This window comes from Octopus bimaculoides, chromosome 11, assembly GCF_046866305.1.
Source record: "Octopus bimaculoides isolate indiv1 chromosome 11, ASM4686630v1, whole genome shotgun sequence".
Taxonomy (NCBI): domain Eukaryota; kingdom Metazoa; phylum Mollusca; class Cephalopoda; order Octopoda; family Octopodidae; genus Octopus; species Octopus bimaculoides.
The window spans coordinates 22,118,201-22,142,884 of NC_142938.1; the positions used below are offsets into that span (position 1 = coordinate 22,118,201).

The following is a 24,684-nucleotide window of genomic DNA, read 5'->3' on the forward strand; positions in this document are numbered from 1 at the left end:
GCATATATGCACAAATACATTTATCTCTGTGCATGTATGTATATAGATATGTATTGTGTGTGTGTGTATGTTCTTTAGTTTGTGTAAACCATCGTGGCTAAGACCAAGCCAGAGCCCAGCCTTTACATACATGCACGTATACACACACACACACACACACACACACACATACCGAAAAAGGGCACAATTCAAGGTAAAGTATTCAATAATAGAGTGCATGAATATATATATATATATATATATATATATAATCCAAGAAAGTTAGGGGTTGTGAATCCATAATATGTCATATGTGTTTGTATATCGGTTTTATTGTTCTGTCCTCTTAGTTGAAAAAAATCAGGTAAATTGACATTATACAATGTCTGCAAGTTGATGAGTACCACATATTCCCCACCATTTTCTTATTGCTATATATATATATATATATATATATATATATATATATATATATATATATATATATACATACATACACACACACACACACTCACACACATACACTCACACACACAAATATACATATATATACACATATATATATATAATCACATACATACATACATACATACATACATACATACATACATACATACATACACATATATATAATATATATGGGCTGTCACTGGGTGTGAACATGCATTCAGCAAATACATATTTGTGTACATGTGTGTACATTTGTTTCAGTTTGAATGTATATATATGTGTCTGTACGTGTGTGTGTGAGAGAGAGAGAGAGAGAGAGAGAGAGAGAGAGAAAGACAGAGAGAGAGAGAGAGAGAGAGAGAGAGAGAGAGAAAGAGACTGTGTATGTATTGATGTGATTGTTGTTGTTTCACTTGAAGTCAGCCAAGATCGGGTGGATCTATGATCAAAGGGAATTCACTTATGACCATCCTGTCTTTTTATTGTGATGTTTTGCTTTTGTTGTTACTGTTGCTGTAGTTGTTATTGTTTTCATCAGGGTTTTTGTCCTTGTTCTTGTTATTGTCATGTGAAAAAGTTGTTTTTATTGTTGTTGTTGCTATTATGACTGTTACTGCAGTCAGTTTTGTTTCTGTTGTTACTGTTCATTTTGTTGTCATGCTATTGTTGCAGATACTATTGTTGTTATATTTCTTTAGCCCTGAGTCAACCACCATTAAGCACACCTATAAACAAAGTCATTTCAGCCTTGACCACCTAATTTTATTGAACGTATGTAAAGGTCTCTATTGTCCAATGAAATCTGCTTCAATAAAAAAACCATGTAATTTGAGGGAGATTTGACTGCTATTGCTAGCAGGCAAAGCAAGCAAGTAAACACTGTTATTGCAATTATTATTCTTGTAGCAGCTGTAATTATGGTTGCTCTGTTAGGTGCATGCATAGCTGTGTGGTAAGAAGTTTGCTTCCCAACTACATGGTCTCAGGTTCAATCCCTGCATAGCACTTTAGGCAAGAGCCTTCAACAATAGCCCCTTCCTGACCAAGGCCTTGTGAGTGGTACTGGAAAATGGAAATTGAAAGAAGCCCATCATATATGTTCCATCTTTTATTTGTTTCAGTCATTGGAATACACCCATATTGGGGCATTGCCTTAAAGGGTTTAGTCGAATGAATCGACCCCAGTATTTTTTTTTTTTTAAAGTTTTGGGCACATAAATAAACCAACACTGGTTGTCAGACAGTGGTGGTGGACAGACACAGACATATACACACACACACACACACACAGAAATACGTCACTTTGCAAAACAGATGTTACACTTTCTTTCATTCCTTTTTCACTAAAGTATTTAGGCAAGGTAGAATGGTTTTTTGCAACATACATTGAGTGCATTGTTATTTTTTTTTTAATCTGGTATCCCTTATGACCTGCAACATCATCATCATCATCGTTTAACGTACGCTTTCCATGCTAGCATGGGTTGGACGATTTGGCTGAGGACTGGTGAACCAGATGGCTACACCAGGCTCCAATCTGATTTGGCAGAGTTTCTACAGCTGGATGCCCTTCCTAACGCCAACCACTCCGAGAGTGTGGTGGGTGCTTTTACCACCAGCACGAAGGCCAGTCAGGCGGTACTGGCAATGACCACGCTCAAAATGGTGTATTTTACATGCCACCTGCACAGGAGCCAGTCCAGGGGCACTGGCATTGATCTCGCCCAAATGTCTTTACACATGCCACCGGCACAAGTGCCAGGAAGGCGACGCTGGGCACAGGTGCCATCATGATTTCGCTTGCCCCAACAGGTCTTCGCAAGCCAAGTTTCATGTCCAATGAAGGAGACGACGTTGGCATGGGTGCCAGTCGTCAAATTTAGTTCGATTTCGATTTCACTTGACTCAACAGGTCTTCGCAAGCGACATTTACAAATATGTGATAGTAGTGTTCACATTAGTATCTTATGTTTTTTGTTGTTTTAACATTAATTTTTTTTTTATCGATGTTCTAAGAATTTATAAACTTTGAGAGAATGTGAAATAATTCCTTTTGGGAACTATGTTTCTTGAAGTTTATAAATAATAGCATGTAAATACTGGGTTAAAAAAACGGATAGAAAAAGTTGAGGGCTATTTGTGGGTCTCAAAACCAATTCTCCTGTCAACATGACAGGCATTGTACCACTGGACCAAAACAATCCTTTGAATTTCTCTGTCCATTTTAGGAACTTTATTCTTATCAGAAAGAATTGTATGTTATTGATGCCATGTTTACAGGAGATGTGGATTTGAGTCCCATAGGCAGCCTTTAACTTTTTCTATCCAAGGGCTTTTTGACCAAATATTTACATACTATTATCTATAGCTTTATTTGCTTCAAGATACACCGTTCCAAAAAAGAACTTCTTTGTGTTTTTTTTTTATTTTTTACATGTAATTATTATATACTAGCAGGACCCGTGAATATTTCACAGAATTAATAGTAAACTTAATGGGTTCTTTCTGAAAACTTTATACAAAAAACCTGAAAGCATAGCCTGTGTTGTGTCTGTATCAAAAGATAGTCACTCATCTGTTAATCACTGAAAAGTGAAGGAAATTGGAATATGATGATTACTTAATGCACTTTATATATATATACTTGTTATACTTTATGCACAATTTTATAGACTCAATACACAGCACACTCTCTCTTTCCCTCTCACTCTTCACCTTACCTTCTTTTTCTCACTCCTTTTTCTTTCACTCTTCGCTTTTCCCTTCAACTAATCACGTGAAAGCGTAACAGATGGGCTAAGTAACAGAGTGACAAGCAGAATTATTATATATATATTCATTCTAAAAATTTAATGAAAGACATATGGAAATGGCCAGTACAGCCTGAATCAAACAGCTTCTCTGAAAATGTTGATGCTGGCTGAACTAGAAGCCACAACTGGGAAAAGGTACATGCTCTTAGTAATCAGGATAGTCCAGGATTGTTGAAGATTCCTGATTTCACCTAAGTGTTTCCATAATTTTTTCTTTTTTTACTTTCTTTATCAGGTAACAGTGAAAAAGTGAAAAATTAACAGAGGTCCGTATAAAAAAAAGAAAACTCTCAATGATGGGATGTGGACTAAGTTTCAAATCAGAAAAACCCAAAAAGAAACAAAAGGAAGTCACCTCCAATACATGCACTATATTGTCTGATAGACAAAATCTGTTAATTAGAGAAACATGGTCTATCATTCAGGACGAAATACTTACCATTGGTGTATATATTTATTACAGGTAAAACACATTTCTTGTTTGTGAGTTACATTTTTATGTAGCTTATATGGTTTTAATGTATTTCACCAGTTTTTGTGTGGTCATCGTTGGTTGTTTTTCTTTAATGTGTATCTTCATCTGTTAAGTGCAGTCATCGAATATATATGTTTATGCGTGTGTGTGTGTGTGTGTGTGTTTGTGTGTGTGTGTGTGTGTGTGTGTGTGTGTGTGTGTGTGTGTGTGTGTGTGTGTGTGTGTGTGTGTGTGTGTGTATCATTTATATTTTACTTGTTTCAGGCGGTGAGCTGGCAGAATCGTTTGCATGCCGAGCGAAATGCTTAACGGTATTTCGTCTGCTGTTACATTCTGAGTTCAAATTCCGCCGAGGTCAACTTTGCCTTTCATCCTTTTGGGGTCGATTAAATAAGTACCAGTTACGCACTGGGGTCGATGTAATCGATTTAATCCCTTCGTCTGTCCTTGTTTGTCCCCTCTATATTTAGCCCCTTGTGGGCTATAAAGAAATATATATTTTACTTGTTTCAATCATTGGGCTGTGGCCATACTGGGGCACTGCTTGAAGGGTTTTATTCAAATGAATCGACTCCAGTACTTGTACTTTTTTAAGTTTGGTAGTTATTTCTATCAGTCTCTTATGCCTAACCACTAAGTGACAGGGACATAAACAAATCAACACCAGTTGACAAGCAGTGGTTGGGGACAAACACAAAGACGCACTCACATAGATACATGCACATTAAAAAAAATGCTTAAAGCTCCTTCCCAAGTCATGTTGACTCAGGGCCAGTTTCCTGGTTTCTATGATCTACATATTCACCCCTGGATGGGAAGCTATTCCATCTCAGGAATACTCATTTTTACCAGCTGAATGGACTGGAGCAACATAAAATGAAGTGTTTTGCTTAAGAACATACCGCATCATCCAGTCCAGGAATCGAAACCCCAATCTTACAATCATGAGTCCAACACCCAAGCCACTAAGCTACATATCTACACACACAAGGCTTTGGTCAGTCTGGGGCTATAGTAGAAGACATTTGCCTAACATGTCGCGTATTGGGACTGAATGAAGAAAACCATGTGGTTGAGAAGAAAGCTTCTTCCTACACAGCCACACCTGCACCTATGTTTGCATCTGCATAAGACCATATGCATAACCACACATGTATCTATTTGAATGTATGTGTGTGTGAAGATACATTGCAGAACTGTTATTTTAATGAGTTATACCTATTTACCACCCAAAGAGACACATCTGCACTGTTGGGTGCTCCTGAACCAGTTGTTAAGTATTCCACCCATGAGTGGCCGATGCTAGATGTGTTGAAACAATTGTGGTAATTAATAAAAATTCTAGTATCTTCCATCTTCCATCTTTCATTTACCATATACAATACACAGGGTGCAATGACTATATTGTCATCTAAATTACACAAAATGAAAATAAGACTGACATCTCATTTTAACAGATATATTTACTAAAGTTACATAAAATTATCTTGAAATACTAAAGAGTAATTTATTCAATAAAATCGCCATTGGCTTCAACCACGGCCTCCAGATGACTTCAGGATCTCCTGCAACTCTTTTGGTCAATCTCCTTATTTAAGTTGGTGAATGTGGCCATAATCCTTGCCTTCAGTTCAGCTTTGGTGTTACAAGGAGTTCTGTTGGTCTCTCCCACACATAATAATCAAGGTGGTTGCAGTCTGGGGAGTTAGGTGGCCAGATGTTAGGGGTGATGTGGTTGCAGAAATTGTCTGACAGCCATGATTGGATTCTCTTGCTTGTGTGGCATGGTGCAGAGTCCAGCCACCCTCTTGACCCAAGGCAGCACTACCTGCTCCAAGTACTGGATGTAGGCTTCTGTGTTGAGTCTGAGGCTATGTGGGAAGATGAATAGCGACAGAACGCCACCATCACTTGTGATTGCCCTAAACATCATGATGCTGGTTGGATGTTTGATTTTTATCACTCTCGGTACATGACCTCAGACTGACACCCAATCACTGAAATGTTCATATTGGAGCTTCTGGTGTGAACGCCAAGCAGTACAGCATGTCAACTCTGGGAGAATGAATTGCATCATGGCGCTGTTTTTTTCAGATGGTGCCCAACTGACCCTACTACACTTTGTAGTCGATAAAATCAAAAGCAAATAATGCACATGTGTGGAATTACGAATATAAAATGCTGACAATTTACCCTTCACACCCTGTAGATATAGATATACGTACACATATAAACAGAAAAGGCAGCTTCCATACTCATTTGACAAAGATCATTCTCTGTAGCAGCTTGCTGACCACTTTTTTCTTTCCATTTTCTAAGGGTATTTAGCTGATTTTCTCAGCTGTTTCCATGCTATTCTGTATTCAAGGTTTCTTTTATTTCATGTAAAATACCAACTCACTCAACCCTTCAAAGTTATTCTGAAAGTCAACTTTTAGTTACTCATATGCTCTTCTAGGCTGCATCACTAATTCAGTTCTCAACCAAATTGAAAGCAGTTTTCTTGTCATTCACCCACAGTAGTGGGTGAATATATTCTTAAGGTCACATTTTAGTTACTCATAAGCATTTCTAGGCTTCATCTCTAATTCAATTCTCAACCAAATTGAATGCATTTTTCTAGTAATGATGGTCCAGTCTTCAGCTACATTTTGAAGATAAAATAATTGAAATCTGATTCATATATATATATATATATATATATATATATATGTATATATATGAGTTTTTATGTGTGTGTGTGCGTGTGTTAGTGTGTGTGTGTGTGTATGTTCCTTATGCATTCCAAAACCGAGTTGCCGTTTTTGACATATGGTGTATCAAAAGATTCAGTTAGCTTTTGGTTACCAACTAAACTATATTTTCATTCACTTATTTGCATTACACAAATTAAAGATTATCATTTTCCTTTTAGTCATCTATTGTAAACGGCATCTTTAATCATCACCACCTAAACAACAATGATGTCACACTTTCTATGCGTGTTCGTGCGTTCGTTATGTACATTAGTCCGATGACTGATAAGTATATGTGTGATAGTGTTTCTGTCTGTCAGTATACATACATTTTTGTGACAACTGACACACACACACACACACACACACACACACACACACACACACATCCAAAGACAGAGATAGGCTTCACGTATGCGCTAATGTACGTGTGTGTGTGTGTCTGTGTGTGTCTTGCTTTATGTATGTAACTTCTCCCCACCCAACAGTGAAACATGCCAGTATCAAAAGTTTACTTGTGGCCTGGACTTCAAACAAACAACAACATTCACTTTCAAGTACTACCAACATGAAGATTTGGCTGATTTAACACCACTCACAATACTTGCGAATATATCTGAAAAAAAATATTCTGGTTATCATAACAAATTTGGAAACTTGGCAAAGTAGAAAGCCTCGGCGGCTCTTTCAACGGAATTATTAGCATGCCGGGGGAAATGCTAAGCAGTATTTCATCTGCCGTTATGTTCTGAGTTTAAATTCTGCTGAGATCAACTTTGCCTTTCATCCTTTCGGGGTTGATTAAATAAGTACCAGTTATGCACTGGGGTCAATGTAATCAACTTAACCCTTTTGTCTGTCTTTGTTTGTCCCTTCTATGTTTAGCCCCCTGTGGGCAATAAAGAAATCAATATAATTATAGAAATGTTATTCCATTCCTTCTAACCAGTTTCAAGATAATGATTTTTTAACTGTCCTTGTATTCTTCATCACTGTGAGAATCAATGTTGCACAACCTTTTTACTGCGTTACTCAGTATTTATTCTACAGCCTATAACGTTACACAGTTTAAAAACAGCTCCTTCCTTTTTATACACTTGGTGCAGCGTTCATTTCAAAATTGTAAAATAAATTATTTTTGTATGAGAAATTGAATTATGCCTTCTGAATTTTCTTGGACTTTAACTTTCTTCACTGTGACATTCATTTAATCGTGAATTTTATAACATTTAGAACATGTTCCAAATGAATGTTGACTTTATGTACTTTCTTACATTGGTGTCACATATTAACTTTTGCTAAATTGGTGACTTTCCATTTTTTTATAGCATAACTATGCTACAGAAAGTATGTTTTGCACCTATATTGACTACATTTCATTTTGCTTGAACTTTGTGTTTTCAGTATTATCAATTCTATGAGTGTGTGTGTGTGTGTGTGTGTGTGTGTGTGTGTGTGTGTGTGTGTGTTTCTGTATTTGTTACATCTATAGTGAATTATAGAAAAGAGCATTTTACGCTGTTTTAATGAGTCCACATCTAATGAAGTAGCCATCCTTATCATTGGTGATCCCATTGAAAATCATAATATTCTCATTTGTGTTCAAGATAACAACCTTAAACGTATTCCACAGACTCATCCCTCTTATGATGCTCGCCAGTATAATCTTATTCTGTGGAATGGACAAGATGGGTATTATTTCAATATTCTTCAGATTGAACCTGCTACAGGAGAGCCAATTACAAACAAAAGGGTGTCGTCAAATGACTTCTATTGTTACCAACTGATATTAAGACCAGAACAATCAAATCTTTTCTGAAATTTCGGGGGAGGGGACCAGTCGATTATGTTGACCTCAGTGTCTTACTGGTACTTAATTTATCGACTCCAAAAGGATGAAAGGCAAAGTTGACCCCGGCAGCATTTGGACTGGCGAAATACACCTCAAGCATTCTGCCCAGCATGCTAACGATTCTGCCAGCTCGCCGCCTTCCAGAACAATCAAATCAATTGCACATGTCAGATAAATTTTATTTTCATTTACATATTTTCTATGCTATCTCAATAACCAGCTATAGTTATTTCAAATACACTTCTCTACAACAACTAGGTTTCATTACAAAATGAAAATAATTTCACACTTTCAATTTGAACCAAAATTACGAGAGTGACGATGTATGAATAATGAAAGTAATGTTTCTCCGAATTAGTCACATGTGTATTATAATAAAGAAAGCTGCTTATTATCTATCTACCAAATAAACTGTTTTTGACTCAACAACTTTTTTTACAACTAAAATAACTTCAATGTGCTTGTAGGTCATAACATCCGAGCAATGCAAGGATGCATTGCTAGTTAAAAAAAAGTTTGGTCAAAATATGAGTTCAAAAATGGGAGAGTAAGGTGAAAAATTGACTTTGAATCAAAATATCTGTTATTTTAAAAGATAAGTATAGATTAATTGGGTTTAAAATAATCTGCTCATTGAGAAGAACCTTTTGATGAAAACCTCATTGAAAAGTATTTGCTATGAAAATGTAGTGTGGGTTTAAGTGACAAAAAATGGTGACTCCAAAAATTGACTTTGAATCAAAATATCTCAGCTATTGTAGAAGAGAGCAATGCAATAGTTGTTTTCAAATGAAAGAGCTCTATGAGATGAATCTCATGGTAAAAACCTGATCTAAACATATTAGCTACAAAAAAAGTGGTGTGGGTTTACGTGACAAAAACAAATGATCATTTTACCAAATCAAAATATTTTTGTCATTTTAAGATATTTAGCTTTATAAAAGATGGCATCTGATGTTATGGATTACTTAGTGCTTAACCAGAGTTTGAGAGGTACAGGATTCAATACTTTGTAGCTGCTTGCTGACCACCTTTTTCTGTTTTCTAACGGTATTTAGCCAATCTTCTAAGCTGTTTTCACAGCTGTTCTGCATTTGAGATTTACTTCAGATGAAAGAGCTCTATGAGGAGACGCCTCTGGTGAAAACCTCATCAAAAAATATTTGCTGCAAAGTGATGAAAAACGGTGATTATTTTAAGAAATCAAAATATTTTTGTCTTTTTAAGTGAAAAATGATATTGTTTGAACTCAAATGAAAAACTGCATTGAGATGAATATCTTGGAGAAAACCCCATCTAAAAATATCAAGCATAAAATGTTATGATTTTTTTATAATTTCATATTAATTTTTATTATTCTGTTTCAGTATTAAAATATGTACATATTAAAAACATATTAAAATAAAAGAATTTCACTCATTAAAAAAAGCTAATTATTAGTTATTTAATTAGAATATAACATTATTTTTATAATAAAAATTGTTTAAAGATATATTTATTTGTAACAGATATGCTGCTATTAATCCTTTGTTATTTTTAAGTGCAATTAAAATTTCTAAGTTTGAACAAAATCTGTATTTAAAAGATATTTACAATAGTACCATTTTTCAACTACAAAGGTAAATATAATTAATTATAATAATAGAAGCATTGCCTGGGAAAAAAGTGGACTAGAATGAAAAATGTGGTGCAGAATCCTAAAGTATTCTAAAGAACTGAACCTGGAAAAGTATAGAACAAGCAGCAATTAAACCTGAAAAAGTAGAAGACAAGAAGTAAAAAAAAAAACTTTAAATATTGCTGCTGAAGTTAGAATTTGCTAAATAAATTTCTGAAATTGTTAATCAAATAATGTGTGCATTGTTTTGGTTTTGCATTTTTTTTTATTTTTTTTATTGCAAATTTTTAATTCAAGTTGATATTTTTGATTTAAAAATTTCTTTGTATTAAGCTAAAACATTTCTGTCTCATTTTTATATTATATTATTTTTGGGATTTATTTTCTTAACAAAACTCACTACCAAAGAATTTTAAATTACAGATTTTGTGTTACAGAATTAAACTTATGTAGAATATATATAATTCAAAAAAGTGAAAAATAGTAAAAAAAAAAAATTTTAAGAAACCAAAGAATTAATTTCTCTAAAATTTGCACACCAAATAACAAAATATTTTCTATTTTCAGTTAGAAAAATATTTTTAAAAAAAATAAGCTAATGAACAAATTGAGTGCAAAATGTAGAAATAACTCTCTAGCTTTAAAAAAAACTTAGGGGTTATAATTATCAATTTGGGTGAGATTGTGATTATTATGTGATTTTAAAAAACATATAAATTTATAATACCAAATTTTTAATGCATAAACTTGCATAAAATTACTTTTTCCTGACAATTGAAAATAAGTAGCCTGTTGAGTATTTAAATTCAAACATTTAAGTAAAAAGCAGCAATATTTTAAGTTTTTTTCTTCTTGTCCTGTACTTTTCCATGTTCAATACTTAAGAATATTGTAGAATTCTGCACTCACATATTTCATTTCATTCTATGATACATATAAATATATATATATATATATATATATATATATATATATATATATATATATATATATATATATATATATATATATATATATATATATATATATATATATATATATAAATATATATATATATATATATATATATATATATATATATATATATATATATATATATATATATATATATATATATATATATATATATATATATATATATATATATATATATATATATATATATATATATATATATATATATATATATATATATATATACATATATATATATATTATATATTTATATATAATATATATATATATATATATATATACATATATATATATTATATATATATATATATATATATATATATATATATATATATATGCATATATATATATATATATATATATATATATATATATATATATATATATATATATATATATATATATATATGTATACACATATACATATATATATATACATATATATACATATATATACATATACATCGTCATCATCACCGCCGTTTAATGTCCGCTTTCCATGCTGGCATGGGTTGGACGGTTTGACTGAGAACTGGCAAGCCAGAAGGCTATATTTATATATATATAATAATGACAATGATATTAGGGATAAAATCCAAATTTACAGGTAAAAATTCAATTTAATTTAATTTATTAAAATTAATATTAAATTAAGTTTCACAATATATAATATATAAATATATAATTTAGAGAAAAGAAGCACAATTCTTGAACTCATCCATGAAAATCCACAGTCACATGTAGAAAAATTTAATAAGTAAATACACTAAAAGTGCATTTGTTATTTATTGTTAGTTGATATATATACATTCATTTTATTATTATTATTATTGTATTTTGACCCGAAGATTAGCTATATTTTTGAATAGAATTGATTTTCGATTGATTTATTTTGAATCGATTTTAATCGATTTGATTTTTATTTTATTTTCTACTTGAAAATGTGGTTATGAAACATGTGTAGTCGTTTTATTATCTTAGTATTTATTACTTTGTATTTTTCTTATAGATCTTTTTAGTGTATTTACTTATTAAATTTTTCTGTATGTGACTGTGGATTTTCATGGATGAGTTCAATAATTGTGGTTCTTTTCTCTAAATTATATATATATATATATATATATATATATATATATATATATCCACACATATATATGTGCATGTATAGACATATATATATATATATATATATATATATATATATATATATATATATATATATATATATATATATATATATATATATATATATATATATATATATATATATATACATATGTGTGTGTACACACATGCATACATAGACACACACATACATATACTCACACAAACACTAACACATGCTCATGCACTCACACACATGTATTCATAAATATATAAGCAAAGAAGCAAATGCATGTTTTATTTTCATATTTGTTTAGTTTTATATTTCATTGTATTTCCTTTTTTAATAGTCTACTTATGTTTTTTTTTAATCAAACTGCCAAGAAATTCCAATTTTTAAACTGGAAAATATAAGCATTTTGTTTATAACAACAGTAACAGCTTCAGTAACAACACTATCATTAGCAACAAGAACACAACAGCAACAACAACAGCAACAATTGCATTAGCAACAAGCCAACAAAGATCCACTATATCAGTGATTCTCAACCATTTTTTGCCTATGGGCCCCCTTTGATTTCTATTTTACTCTGATAGACCCTCATAGCCATTTGATGTTCAAAAACAAATCCTATTATATTTTTATGATTAAATATCATTAGTAAATGTGTTTTAAAAAATGCTAAAATATTTTGTGTATTGCAGAAGTTGTGGCCATATGGTAAAGAGTTTCCTTCTCAACTATGTGGTTCTGGGTTCAGTCTCACTGTGTAGCATCTTGAGCAAGTGTCTTCTACTATAGCCTCAGACTGACCAAAGCCTTGTGAGTGGATTTGGTAGACAGAAACTGAAAGAAACCTGTCATATATATATATATATATATATATATATATATATATTTGTGTGTGTATGTGTATCTTTGTGTCTGTGTTTTGCCCCCATCACCACCACCACTTGACAACCAGTGTTGGTGTGTTTACATCCCCATACCTTGGTGGTTCAGCAAAAGAGTCCGATAGACTAAGTAGCAGGCTTTAAAAAATAAGTACTGGGGTCGGTTTGATCGACTAATATTCTTCAAGGCAAACTGTCATGTCTACCCCAAGACGTTACTGTCTTGAATCCCAGGACTCTTAGGAGCGGCTACTGGTTTCCATAGCCAATAAGTGACCAAAATCAACACATTTCTCCTGAACACATTTCTCATTTACAGCTGAGTGAACTAGAGCAAAATGAAATGAGGTGTTTTGCTCGAGAACACAATGAACTGCCTGGTCTGAAAGTCAAAGACATGATCTTGTAATCATGAGTGCAACATTCTAACCACTAGGCCATGCACCTTCACTCAATTTATACTATACTGTCATAAAAAAAGTCTGATACTACAATCTGTGACTAAACAGCAACAACAACAACAACATTAACAGTTTAGCTTGTGTAGTTATAAAGACTCTCTTGGTTTACTACGGAATCTCACATACCATTATATAACATGTTACACATTCACTCATGGAAATTACACAAGAAACAAACTTTAAAATAACAGCAAAACTTTATTCCTCTGCTAAATAATACAGTGGACAAAATAAATACATCGCAGATTCTGGTGATTGTATAGTTCATCCACCATTAGGATAATTCAGCCTTGACCATCATTGGTTATATGTGCTTCATTATAACAGCAGGAAAATAACATGACTCACCTTCCTGAAAATCTCTCGCCCTCTGTGATAGCTGTTTTGTTAACTCAGTATATAAGCCAAAGTAGGCCCCAGCATAGATTCAGGTTAGTTGTTTGAGAATGCATTACACACACAATGATTGGATCCAAGATCCATATCCCATGCAATAATTGACCAATCAAAATACAGGACTCAACTAAATGTTCCAAATTTACATGATAGATCAGATAACCAATCATTAAAGATTAACGTGTGGAGCCTATAAAAGGCTAGTTGACTCCAATATGCCATGATAGAAATTGGTCTTGCTACAACAGTGACAACTGTAGGGAATCTGTAAGTTTACTGAGTATTGCAAAAGTAGAAACCAAATTTCCCTCAAATTAAATCCAGTATTCTTGGATGGCGAAAGATGCAGCATTGAATAATGTAGTCCAAGATACACTGTCTGAAGTGACAGGTGGCAATGGTCACAAGTGGAGTACCTTTGATCAATCAGAGCAGGCTTGAGGTTAAACACTATCAACAACGAAGACGGCAATGACAACAACATCAACTACAACAACAAAAGTAATGATAGTGAGAACAACAATACATCATCAACAACAACAAGAATAGTAACAACTAACAACAACAAAAGAACACAGCAGCAACAACAACCACAACATCAGCAACAACAGCATTAACAAGACCATCATGGAAAACAGCAATGAGAAGGCCTCAATGTGGTTGTTCGGTCTGCTAGACATAGCAAACACATCTCCCTTAAATTTAATTCTACTGACATGAAAAAGGAAGAACACACTGGATAATTCAGTTAGAGATGCACTAACCCTGAAAAAGAAGGTAGTATGGTCATGGTTGGAATGTCTTTGGTCAGTGCTGAGCTGAGCCTAAACAATAATAATTACACAAGAAGAACAACAACAGTAATTAGTGTACTTGAACAGTGGGCTTGACTAGTTGGCTTGACCTGTAGGCAATTTCAATAGGTCATTCACCCAAACTGTATCCGTGACATAATTCAACATGGGAAAAGGTAGGGTTATGCCACTCCACAACCACAACAACCATGACAACAACAGCATCAGCACCAACAGCAGCAACAAGAGTAACAGCAGTAGCAATAATTTCAATGAAACATTCAAAATCAATGATAACAATATCAACAATAACAACAACAATGACAACTGCTATATCAATAACAGAAAAGAAATATTGATTAATATTGATTTCTTTTAGATAGACACAAGATTACAGTTTGAACTTGGAGTATTACTGGTATTTATTTTATCAGAACTTATAAATATACATACATGCATACAAACATGCATACATACAATCATATGTTACATACATACATGCATACATACATACATACATACATGCATGCATACATACATACATACATACATACATGCATGCATACATACATACATGCATACATACATACATACATGCATACATACATGCATTCATACATACATGCATACATGCATACATGCATGCATACATACATACAAACATACATGCATACATGCATACATGCATGCATACATACATACAAACATACATGCATACATGCATACATGCATGCATACATACATACAAACATACATGCATACATGCATACATGCATGCATACATACATACATACATGCATGCATACATGCATACAAACATGCATACATACATACATACATGCATACATACATACATACATACATACATACATACATACATCAGCGAAAAAGAGAGTACCTATGCTGCTAAACTACTCAGAAATCTGCAGTTACTCTATCCACATTACAAGTTCAGGTTTATACCTGTAATTTTGAGAGCCCTGGGATATGTAACACATTGGCTAAATACCAATCCTGAGAAAATTAGGCTTCTCAAAACCAGAAAGGAGAAAGCTGATTCGAAAACTACAGATCCAAGCCATCACTGGAACTGTAAAAATCTGTAAAACTTTCCAGAAGTTTATCATTTAAGTATATATGAGCATGTCTAGATATGCAAATATATGCATGAGAATACATACATAAAACAAAACATACAAATCTGCATGTATATATACATACTACATACATACATACATACATACATACATACATACATACATACATGCATACATACATACATACAAGCAAAAATACCCTGTTGTTGATGTTGAAATTCCAATGAAGAAGCCTTGAATCTTGGTTAGAAAACAGCTCTTTCTCTATTGACAAGAAATCTTGGAATAAAACTGAACAATGACATGCATACATACAAAAATACCCTGTTGTTGATGTTGAAATTCCAATGAAGGACCTTGGATCTAGGTTAGAGACCAACTCTTTCTCTATTGGCAAGAAATTGTGAAATAAAACTGAATAATGATATACATACATACATACATGCAAACATATTATATATATGCATATTTACTTTAAATACATACATATAAACATATACATATACATTTATACAAGCAAACATTTATACATACTTACATACAAACATACATACACATGTACATACATACATAGATATATTACATACATACATACATAGATACACACATACATACATGCATATATACATTTGTACATACATATATACATACATACACACAGGGTTTTGTAGATAAATAGAGACAATTTTTATGATGCATAAAACTGGTTATAAATACTAAAATAGTGGTAGTAGACAGATATGATTTTAATGTAACATTTATTACAACAAAGACATTTATCATCTGCCTCCAGATGAGAACAAAATTTTTTTGCAGCTGCCACAATTTCCGCCTTTTTGATTTTGCATGTTGCACACACAATATAGGTCTTCAAACTGTTGACACTTGAGTGTGATGAAGCATTGGTCCTTACTCGATGTACAACCCATAAAAAGTAATTGAGAATGGCACCTTCTCACCAGGGAGGGCCTGTGTTGCTCTTGACACATAGCATGGTGCAGAATCCTGGATAAGCACCACATTGTCAAACCTAAACTATCCAAGGTAACAGAGAGTTCTTCAGGATGTCCAGATACTCCTTTGTGCCAATCTTTAAGCCAAGCTCAATGGAGTATGGATCCATGGTACTTCCGTCACTTGCCACAGTTCCAAATACCATCACAGAGGGAGGATTCTTAGTCTCAATAACACTGAGGACGTCTGAAGGATTGTATGCAATCACTCAAGAATTTCTACAATTCACTTGAGCGTCCACAGTGAACTTCTCATCCACAAATATGAGAGCTTTTCCTGTACCTTGATGTTTGATGAATGACAGAAGCTTTGAGAATCTCTCAGCTCTGATTGCTTTGGCTTTGGCTGTTAGAAGGTGACAGTATGGTTGAACATAGCTAGTCAGGCCAAGGCTCCTGTTCACAGTTCTGGACACTGTGGAAAGGGACACATTGAGTTTCTTTGCAAGAGTTGTCATGGATGTGGACGAGAGGGCTCCAATCAAACATTTGAAGCCAGCGAGAAACTTTGGATTGTTCTTGGAATCACTTCAAGTCTTGTGTTCTTTTCCATCCATCTTTCCCTCTACTTTAAATTGTTTAAACACATGATAAACTGTTGCTTTCGGAAGTTTTGTCAACTTAACAATTTTATTGACAGTGTGCCCAGTGCACACCAAAACATCAATGATGGAATGATTCTGTTGTTCCGTGATTTTCTGTTGTCGAATCCGTTCACTGTTTACCTGAAAAATAAAGAGGAGGATTAGATTTTCAAGCAAGCAAGGTTTTGTCAAAAAATGAAATGTTAAACCCACTAAGTCTACTGCTTAAAATTGGTCTCAGTTTATCTGCATGACCCTGTACATACATACATACATACATACATACATACATACATGCATGCATGCATGCATACATACATACATACATACATACATACATACATACGTACATACATACATACATACATACATACATACAAGGCTCCATCTTTGAGATGTAGTTAACACAGGCAAATTCACATTTGAAACTTGAGAAAAGTCTGGCATATTTTTACTGTTCCACTCACAGATTGCACTTGTAATGTACGAATTAGCAGGTTGATTTCTTTTTCTGAAAATTCCAGTTTATCCAGATTCTCCTTTAAGTATTTATTAACAAAACCTAGTGCTCCAATTATTATTGGGATGAATATGAATTCATAGTCTGGATATAGAAGCTGGAGGTTTCGAAGCAGTTGTCTATAGACATGCTCTTTTTCTTTGATTTTCAAAGAAATATTTATATCTGCAGGGCAGTTGACCTCTATGATGGTACACATCTATGCGCCTCTGACCCAAACAGCAATATTCAACCTGTTATGTTTACATTTGACAGAAGTTTTGATGGAAATATTCCACCAGTATTCCTTGAGTTGGTGTTTATGAATGTATACCATAACAGAGGGATTTTCTAAGTTTATTTCAGATATGTGTAGGAGTGGCTGTGTGGTAAGTAGCTTTGTTGGAAACCGGCTCCCTCCTTAGTGAAAGATTTATAATAATTAAAAAATAGAAGAGACATAGATTGTGTTCCCCATTGACAGATCAGTGGTGTGTGTACGTACATAGATAGGATTCTGCACAGTCTTCATCTACTAAATTTCAGTCACAAGGTATTCATCAATCCCAAGTGGTGAGAAAAGACACTTCCCCAAAATGTTGTACAAGGAGATCAGTTAAACCTGGAACTGTGCAGTTGTGAAACCACACTGTTCCAGTCTGCTGCAGAACAAAAATATCTGAAACGGCTTAATGACAAAGAAACTGATGTTTATAAAATTATTACTTCTGAACTATTAACCTTATTTTCATAGATAAAAGGAATTTAAAATATTTACTGTATGGAAGACATTCAAAAACATACAAAATCTGTTAACTTCACATAAACAGTTATTATTTAGTGTTAACATTTTCATCACACTAAATCTTAACACCAAAATTTAACAGAATTTTAGTGTTTTTGAATAGCTAATATGTGTCATCCAATTTATGTGAGTTTCTGAATGGCTAATCTGTATTTTCCAGTTTTTGCATTTATGAAAGGCTAATATGTGGTCTCCCAGGTTTTGTGTGTTTTTGAATGTTTAATGTGTCTCCCAGTTTTTATGTGTTTTTGAATAGCTAATATATGCCTTTCAGTTTTTGACAGAAGTCCAATGATTGATACAAGTGAAAGAGAAAAAGATATGTAATCTTCAAACAAATTATAAATTCAGTTCTATATTTAAGAGATGAGGAATTATGCACATTATTTACATTATTTACATTATTTACATTTGACGGATATTTGTCCTCATCTTGTTTGTGTTAACAACAAACAAGATGAGGACAAATATCCGTCAAATGTAAATAATGTAAATAATGTAATTTATTAATTTTTTACTGTTATTAATATTTTATATTTAAGTCCTCTTGTCTTTCAGTTTTTTCCAGTCAGAGTATGACTTGCGTGAATATTTTTCTTCAATATTTCAAATTAACAAAGAAAAGACCAAGATGCATATGAACCAAGACAAGCTGGAGCGCCATGCAATGTTGCTAATGGAAACACTAGGATTTGCAGTCACCAAATTGGATGAAATTGAAGATCTTCGAGATTTCCTTAACGATTTGGGTGGTAAACATTATTGGCGTAAAGTGAAACCTTGCATGATTCGGGTAAGAAAGATTAATGTTGTTCAAGCAGTAGATCAATGAATTTGTAATACTAGCATACTAGATTCATTTCCTATCAGAATCAACATTGTGTACACAAACACACAGACAAACACACACATGCACAAACGTACGTGCACACACGTGCACGCACACATATACACATACACAAACTTATTATGCACACATCACCACCACCACTGCTACCATCATTATCATTATTATCACTTTAACATCCACTTTTCCATGCATGCATGAGTTAGATGGAATTCCTGAAGGTAGATTTTCTTTGACTTAATGACCTCCTGCTGTCAGCCCTCATCTATTTTCAAGCAAGGTAAATCCCACATGATCAGATATGTTTTTTAGGAAGACTGACAACAAAGGACTTTGTTTGTATGATGGTGATGCTCATTTATAACTACCCCATGATGTCAAACACAAACACATACACACATACATATACAGATACATATACATATATGTGTATGTGTGCGTATATATATATATATATATATATATATATATATATATATGTATATGTATATATGTATGTATACATATTTATATATATATGTATATATATGTGTATATACATATATATATATATATATATATATATATATGTGTGTGTATATATATATATATATATATATATATCATCATCATCATCGTTTAACGTCCGCTTTCCATGCTAGCATGGGTTGGACGATTTGGTATATATATATATATATATATATATAACACATACATACATACACACACATGATGGGCTTTTTTCAGTTTTTGTATGCAAGATCCACTTAAGAGACTTTGGTTGGCCTGGGTCTATAGTACAAGGTACATGCCCAAGGTGTCACATAATAGGACTGAACATGAAATCATTTAGTTGGAAAGCAAACTTCTTAACAATACAGTCACACCTTCATAAATATAACGTGTGTGTGTGTATTTAAATATATGTAAATATATGTAGATGTATCTATCTATCTATATATATATATATATATATATATATATATATATACTCTCTTTTTACTCTTTTACTCTTTTACTTGTTTCAATCATTTGACTGTGGCCATGCTGGAGCACCACCTTTAGTCGAGCAAATCGACCCCAGGACTTATTCTTTGTAAGCCTAGTACTTATTCTATCGGTCTCTTTTGGCAAACCGCTAAGTTATGGAGACGTAAACACACCAGCATCGGTTGTCAAGCGATGTTGGGGAGACAAACACAGATACACAAACACACACACACATATATATATATATACATATATACGACAGTCTTCTTTCAATTTCCGTCTACCAAATCCACTCACAAGGCTTTGGTCGGCCCGAAGCTATAGTAGAAGACACTTGCCCAAGGTGCCACGCAGTGGGACTGAACCCGGAACCATGTGGTTGATAAGCAAGCTACTTACCACACAGCCACTCAATGTGTGTGTTTATTTGGCAAGGAAAAAAAAAATGACCATCCTGAAATATAACAATATCTGTTTTAACACGCGATTTCACATCAGGAATCTTGCAAACAAATACATAAACATACCTGAAAAGAACTTTCAAACAACTTATTAAAGCAAATGCAGGTAAGATATACCTACATTAATTAACTTCAATAAGAAATTCAAAATAAATCTAGATAACATAGCTGAATCATGAGTTTAGGTGAAATACTCAATTAAGAATGACTCTTGGAAAATATATGGCAAAACTGCATCCATGATTTTGTAAGTTTTCCAAAAATCAGAAAAGTCTACATGACATCAGGAAAGCTATTATGACACTTGTAAAATGATGTGAGGTTTGAAGAAGTCATACAAGATGATGTATTTGAGTTGGTAATGTTTCATAGGGAAAGTTTAACTAACAAGGAACTAATGCTATCAGAATAAAAGCAAGCGAAGAATATGGAAATTCCACCAACTCCACTTGAATTCTTTGCAATGAATATTACTACAGTGTTTGAACTTGTTGAGGAAGGTCAGGAAGTTTTGCTTACAGCAACTCAAATTGTGAATGCAACATAAAATTTGCAAGAGAAATTTACAATGAATTCAGTTGTTACACTAAGTTGTACAATGAAATGATGTGTCATAAACATCAAGAATTTTGGATGTGTTCTTCACCCCTCTGGCAGATCTTTTATTTTTTATTTGTTTCAATCATTAGACTGTGGCCATGCTGGGGCACCACTTTGAAGAATTTTAATCGAACTTATCAACCCTAGTGCTGGTTACCTTTTTATAAAGCCAGGTACTTATTCTATCGGTCTCATTTGTCGAACTGCTAAGTTACAAGTATGTAAACACATCAACACTGGTTGTCAAGTGGTGGTGGGGAACAAACACATACACAAACACAAACACACACACACACACACACACACACACACACACACACACACACAAGTTCAAACACTGTAGTAATATTCATTGCAGTGAATTTAAGTGGAGTTGGTGGAATTTCCATATTCTTCGCTTGCTTTTATTCTGATAGCATTAGTTCCTTGTTAGTTAAACTTTCGCCATGAAACATTACCAACTCAAATACATCGTCTTGTATGACTTCTTCAAACCAACCTCATATCATTTTACAAGTGTCATAATAGTTTTCCCGATGTCATGTAGACTTTCTGATTTTTGGAAAACTTGCAAAATCATGGATGCAGTTTTGCCATATATTTTCCAAGAGTCATAACATATACACATCACACACACACACACACACACACACACACACACACACACACACACACACACAGGCATGACAGGCTTCTTTCAGTTTCTGTGTACTAAATCAATTCACAAGGTTATAGTAGAAGACACTTTCCCAAGGTGCCACACAGAGGACTGAACCCACAGCCATGTAGTTGGGAAGCAAACTTCTAACCACACAGCCATGCCTCTCCTTTATAGTTGATGAAGATGAACTGTAAGATGGAAAATGGTGTTCCTCATCCTTCTACTAAGTTTCATTCCACTACAATCATTCTTCAATTGTGGTCAATGTCTTTTGTAGGAAGAACATACCTTATCATGATATTATAATTTTTATTTATTCCCCATCATATTTCACTTCAAATATTGTCATGTTGACATATTACATATATATATATATATATATATATATATATATATATATATATATGCGAGTAAAAATAAATACAAAAAAGGTGAGTTTTTTGTATGATTGTGTATAGAGGAATATATTATTTTGTTTAAAAGAGTTCCAACACTGTCTGTTTTTTATGTTTTATTTATATTCCTGCAGAACCAATGTGGGGTATAGAATATGGAATATACAATATGGAATATACAATATATAATATAATATACAATATATAATATATAATATATATATATATATATATATATATATATATATGAGAATAATATCTTTTTTGTCCTCCCTTTTTTACCATCTCAATTTGTTCTGATCCCTCTTCCTTGTGAGCATGCACTTGCACTTTCCCACCATTTCTCTCCTGCTCTTTCTTCCACTTTTACTGTCTTCCACTCTCTCTCTCTCTCTCTCTCTCTCTCTCTCTCTCTCTCTCTTGACAGGTAACCATGTGCCTCCTCTACAGCAAGTCGCCTGTTTCTGTTTCTCTGTGACACTCTAACCTTTTATCATTACACACAAGAACACCTTCTCCAAGCCCCACTCCCCTCTTAAAGGATCTTTGTCTTGCAAGTTACTTGGTAACCCTGCCAGTGTTGGTGCCGTATAAAAAGCATCCAGTCCACACTGTTAAGTGGTTGGCGTTTGGAAGGGCATCCTGTTGTAAAAACCATGCCAACATTGACCTCGCCTGTGCAGATGCTAGGTGAAAAGCACTTAGTCCACTTTGCTGGGTGGTTGGTGTTAGAAAGAGCATCCAGTCATAAAAACTGAGCCAAAACAAACACAGAAGTCTGGTGCAGTCTTCTGCCTGGCCAGCTGCTGTCAAACCGTCCAACCCATGCCAGCATGGATGGCAGATGTTAAATGAGGATGATGATGATAATACATAACAAGTAAAAGGGATTAGTAAATCCAGTCAAGTATCTATAAAACTCTCAGTGTTAAACTAATTTGGCTAACTATATCAAACAATCAGATACCAATAAATTCAACTAAAATTAACATAGGTGCAGGAGTAGCTGTGTGGTAAGTAGCTTTCTTATCAACCACATGGTTCCGGGTTCATTCCCACTGTGTGGCATCTTGGGCAAGTGTCTTCTACTATAGCCTCGGGCTGACCAAAGCCTTGTGAGTGGATTTGGTAGACAGAAACTGAAAGAAGCCCGTTGTATATATGTATATATACAACGATGCTGGTGTGTTTACGTCCCCGTAACTTAGCGGTTCAGCAAAAAGGACCGATAGAATAAGTACTAGGCTTCCAAAGAATAAGTCCTGGGGTCGATTTGCTCGACTAAAGGCGGTGCTCCAGCATGGCCGCAGTCAAATGACTGAAACAAGTAAGTAAGTAAAAGAGTATCCAAGGTAATTCATCATGTATGACATGTTGATCTAAATATTGTTCAGAATAATATCAAGAAATTCAGAATATAAGACAACAAGAATGAGAATGGAGAAAATTATATCTTTAATTGATGATTACACTATTTATTACTGATGATCGTTTTTGTTGTACCAACATATTTAGATATAGAAAAAGGTATAAAATACCAATGAAGTTGATATATCCGAAAATATATGCTCACACAAAGTTATTGAGGCAATCAAAAAATGGACTAAAGAGAAAGTGAATTAACAAAATATTTCTAGCAAAAACATTATGAAGAAAACTGGCTTTTCTTAGAATATTATATTTTTTTGAACATTCTTTTCATATGCATTCATCTATTAGAGATATTTTTTAGTTCAGTTTGAATTTAGTCCATTTTGGGTTGCTTTGATAATGGTGTGTTAGCTTATTTTTCTGGATATATTAATTTGATTGATATTTTATACCTTCCATCTGTATTTAAATATGCTGGCACAATAAAAGCGATTGTCGGTAATGTGTGGTGTAATCACCAATTAAAGATGTGATTTTCTCCATTCTTATTCTTGTTATATACATATATATGTATCCACACACAAAATATAATTACACACACATGCATACCTCAATGAAAAGAATAAAAAAAGACTAACGAATTTAATAGAAAAATAGACACAGGGACATATATACACACACTGAGACAAATGCACAAACATACACACACACGCACACACACACACACATATACATGCATACACACACATATATAAAAATATATTCATACACTAGTATATATATATATACGTACATGCATACACACATGTGCATGTAAATGTATATATATATATATA

The 24,684-nt window shown here is 33.4% G+C and overlaps 1 protein-coding gene across 1 annotated transcript in view; it reads left to right on the top strand.

The window, feature by feature from the left end:
- Positions 1-24,684, top strand: part of LOC106879404 (neuroglobin) — a 37,131-nt gene that overhangs the window by 592 nt on the left and 11,855 nt on the right. Inside the window, exons 2-3 of the mRNA XM_014928949.3 lie at positions 3,478-3,705; positions 19,103-19,337. Of these exons, the coding sequence (XP_014784435.1) occupies positions 3,536-3,705; positions 19,103-19,337 (405 nt within the window). The 5' untranslated portion in view covers positions 3,478-3,535. The remainder of the gene's footprint in view (positions 1-3,477; positions 3,706-19,102; positions 19,338-24,684) is intronic.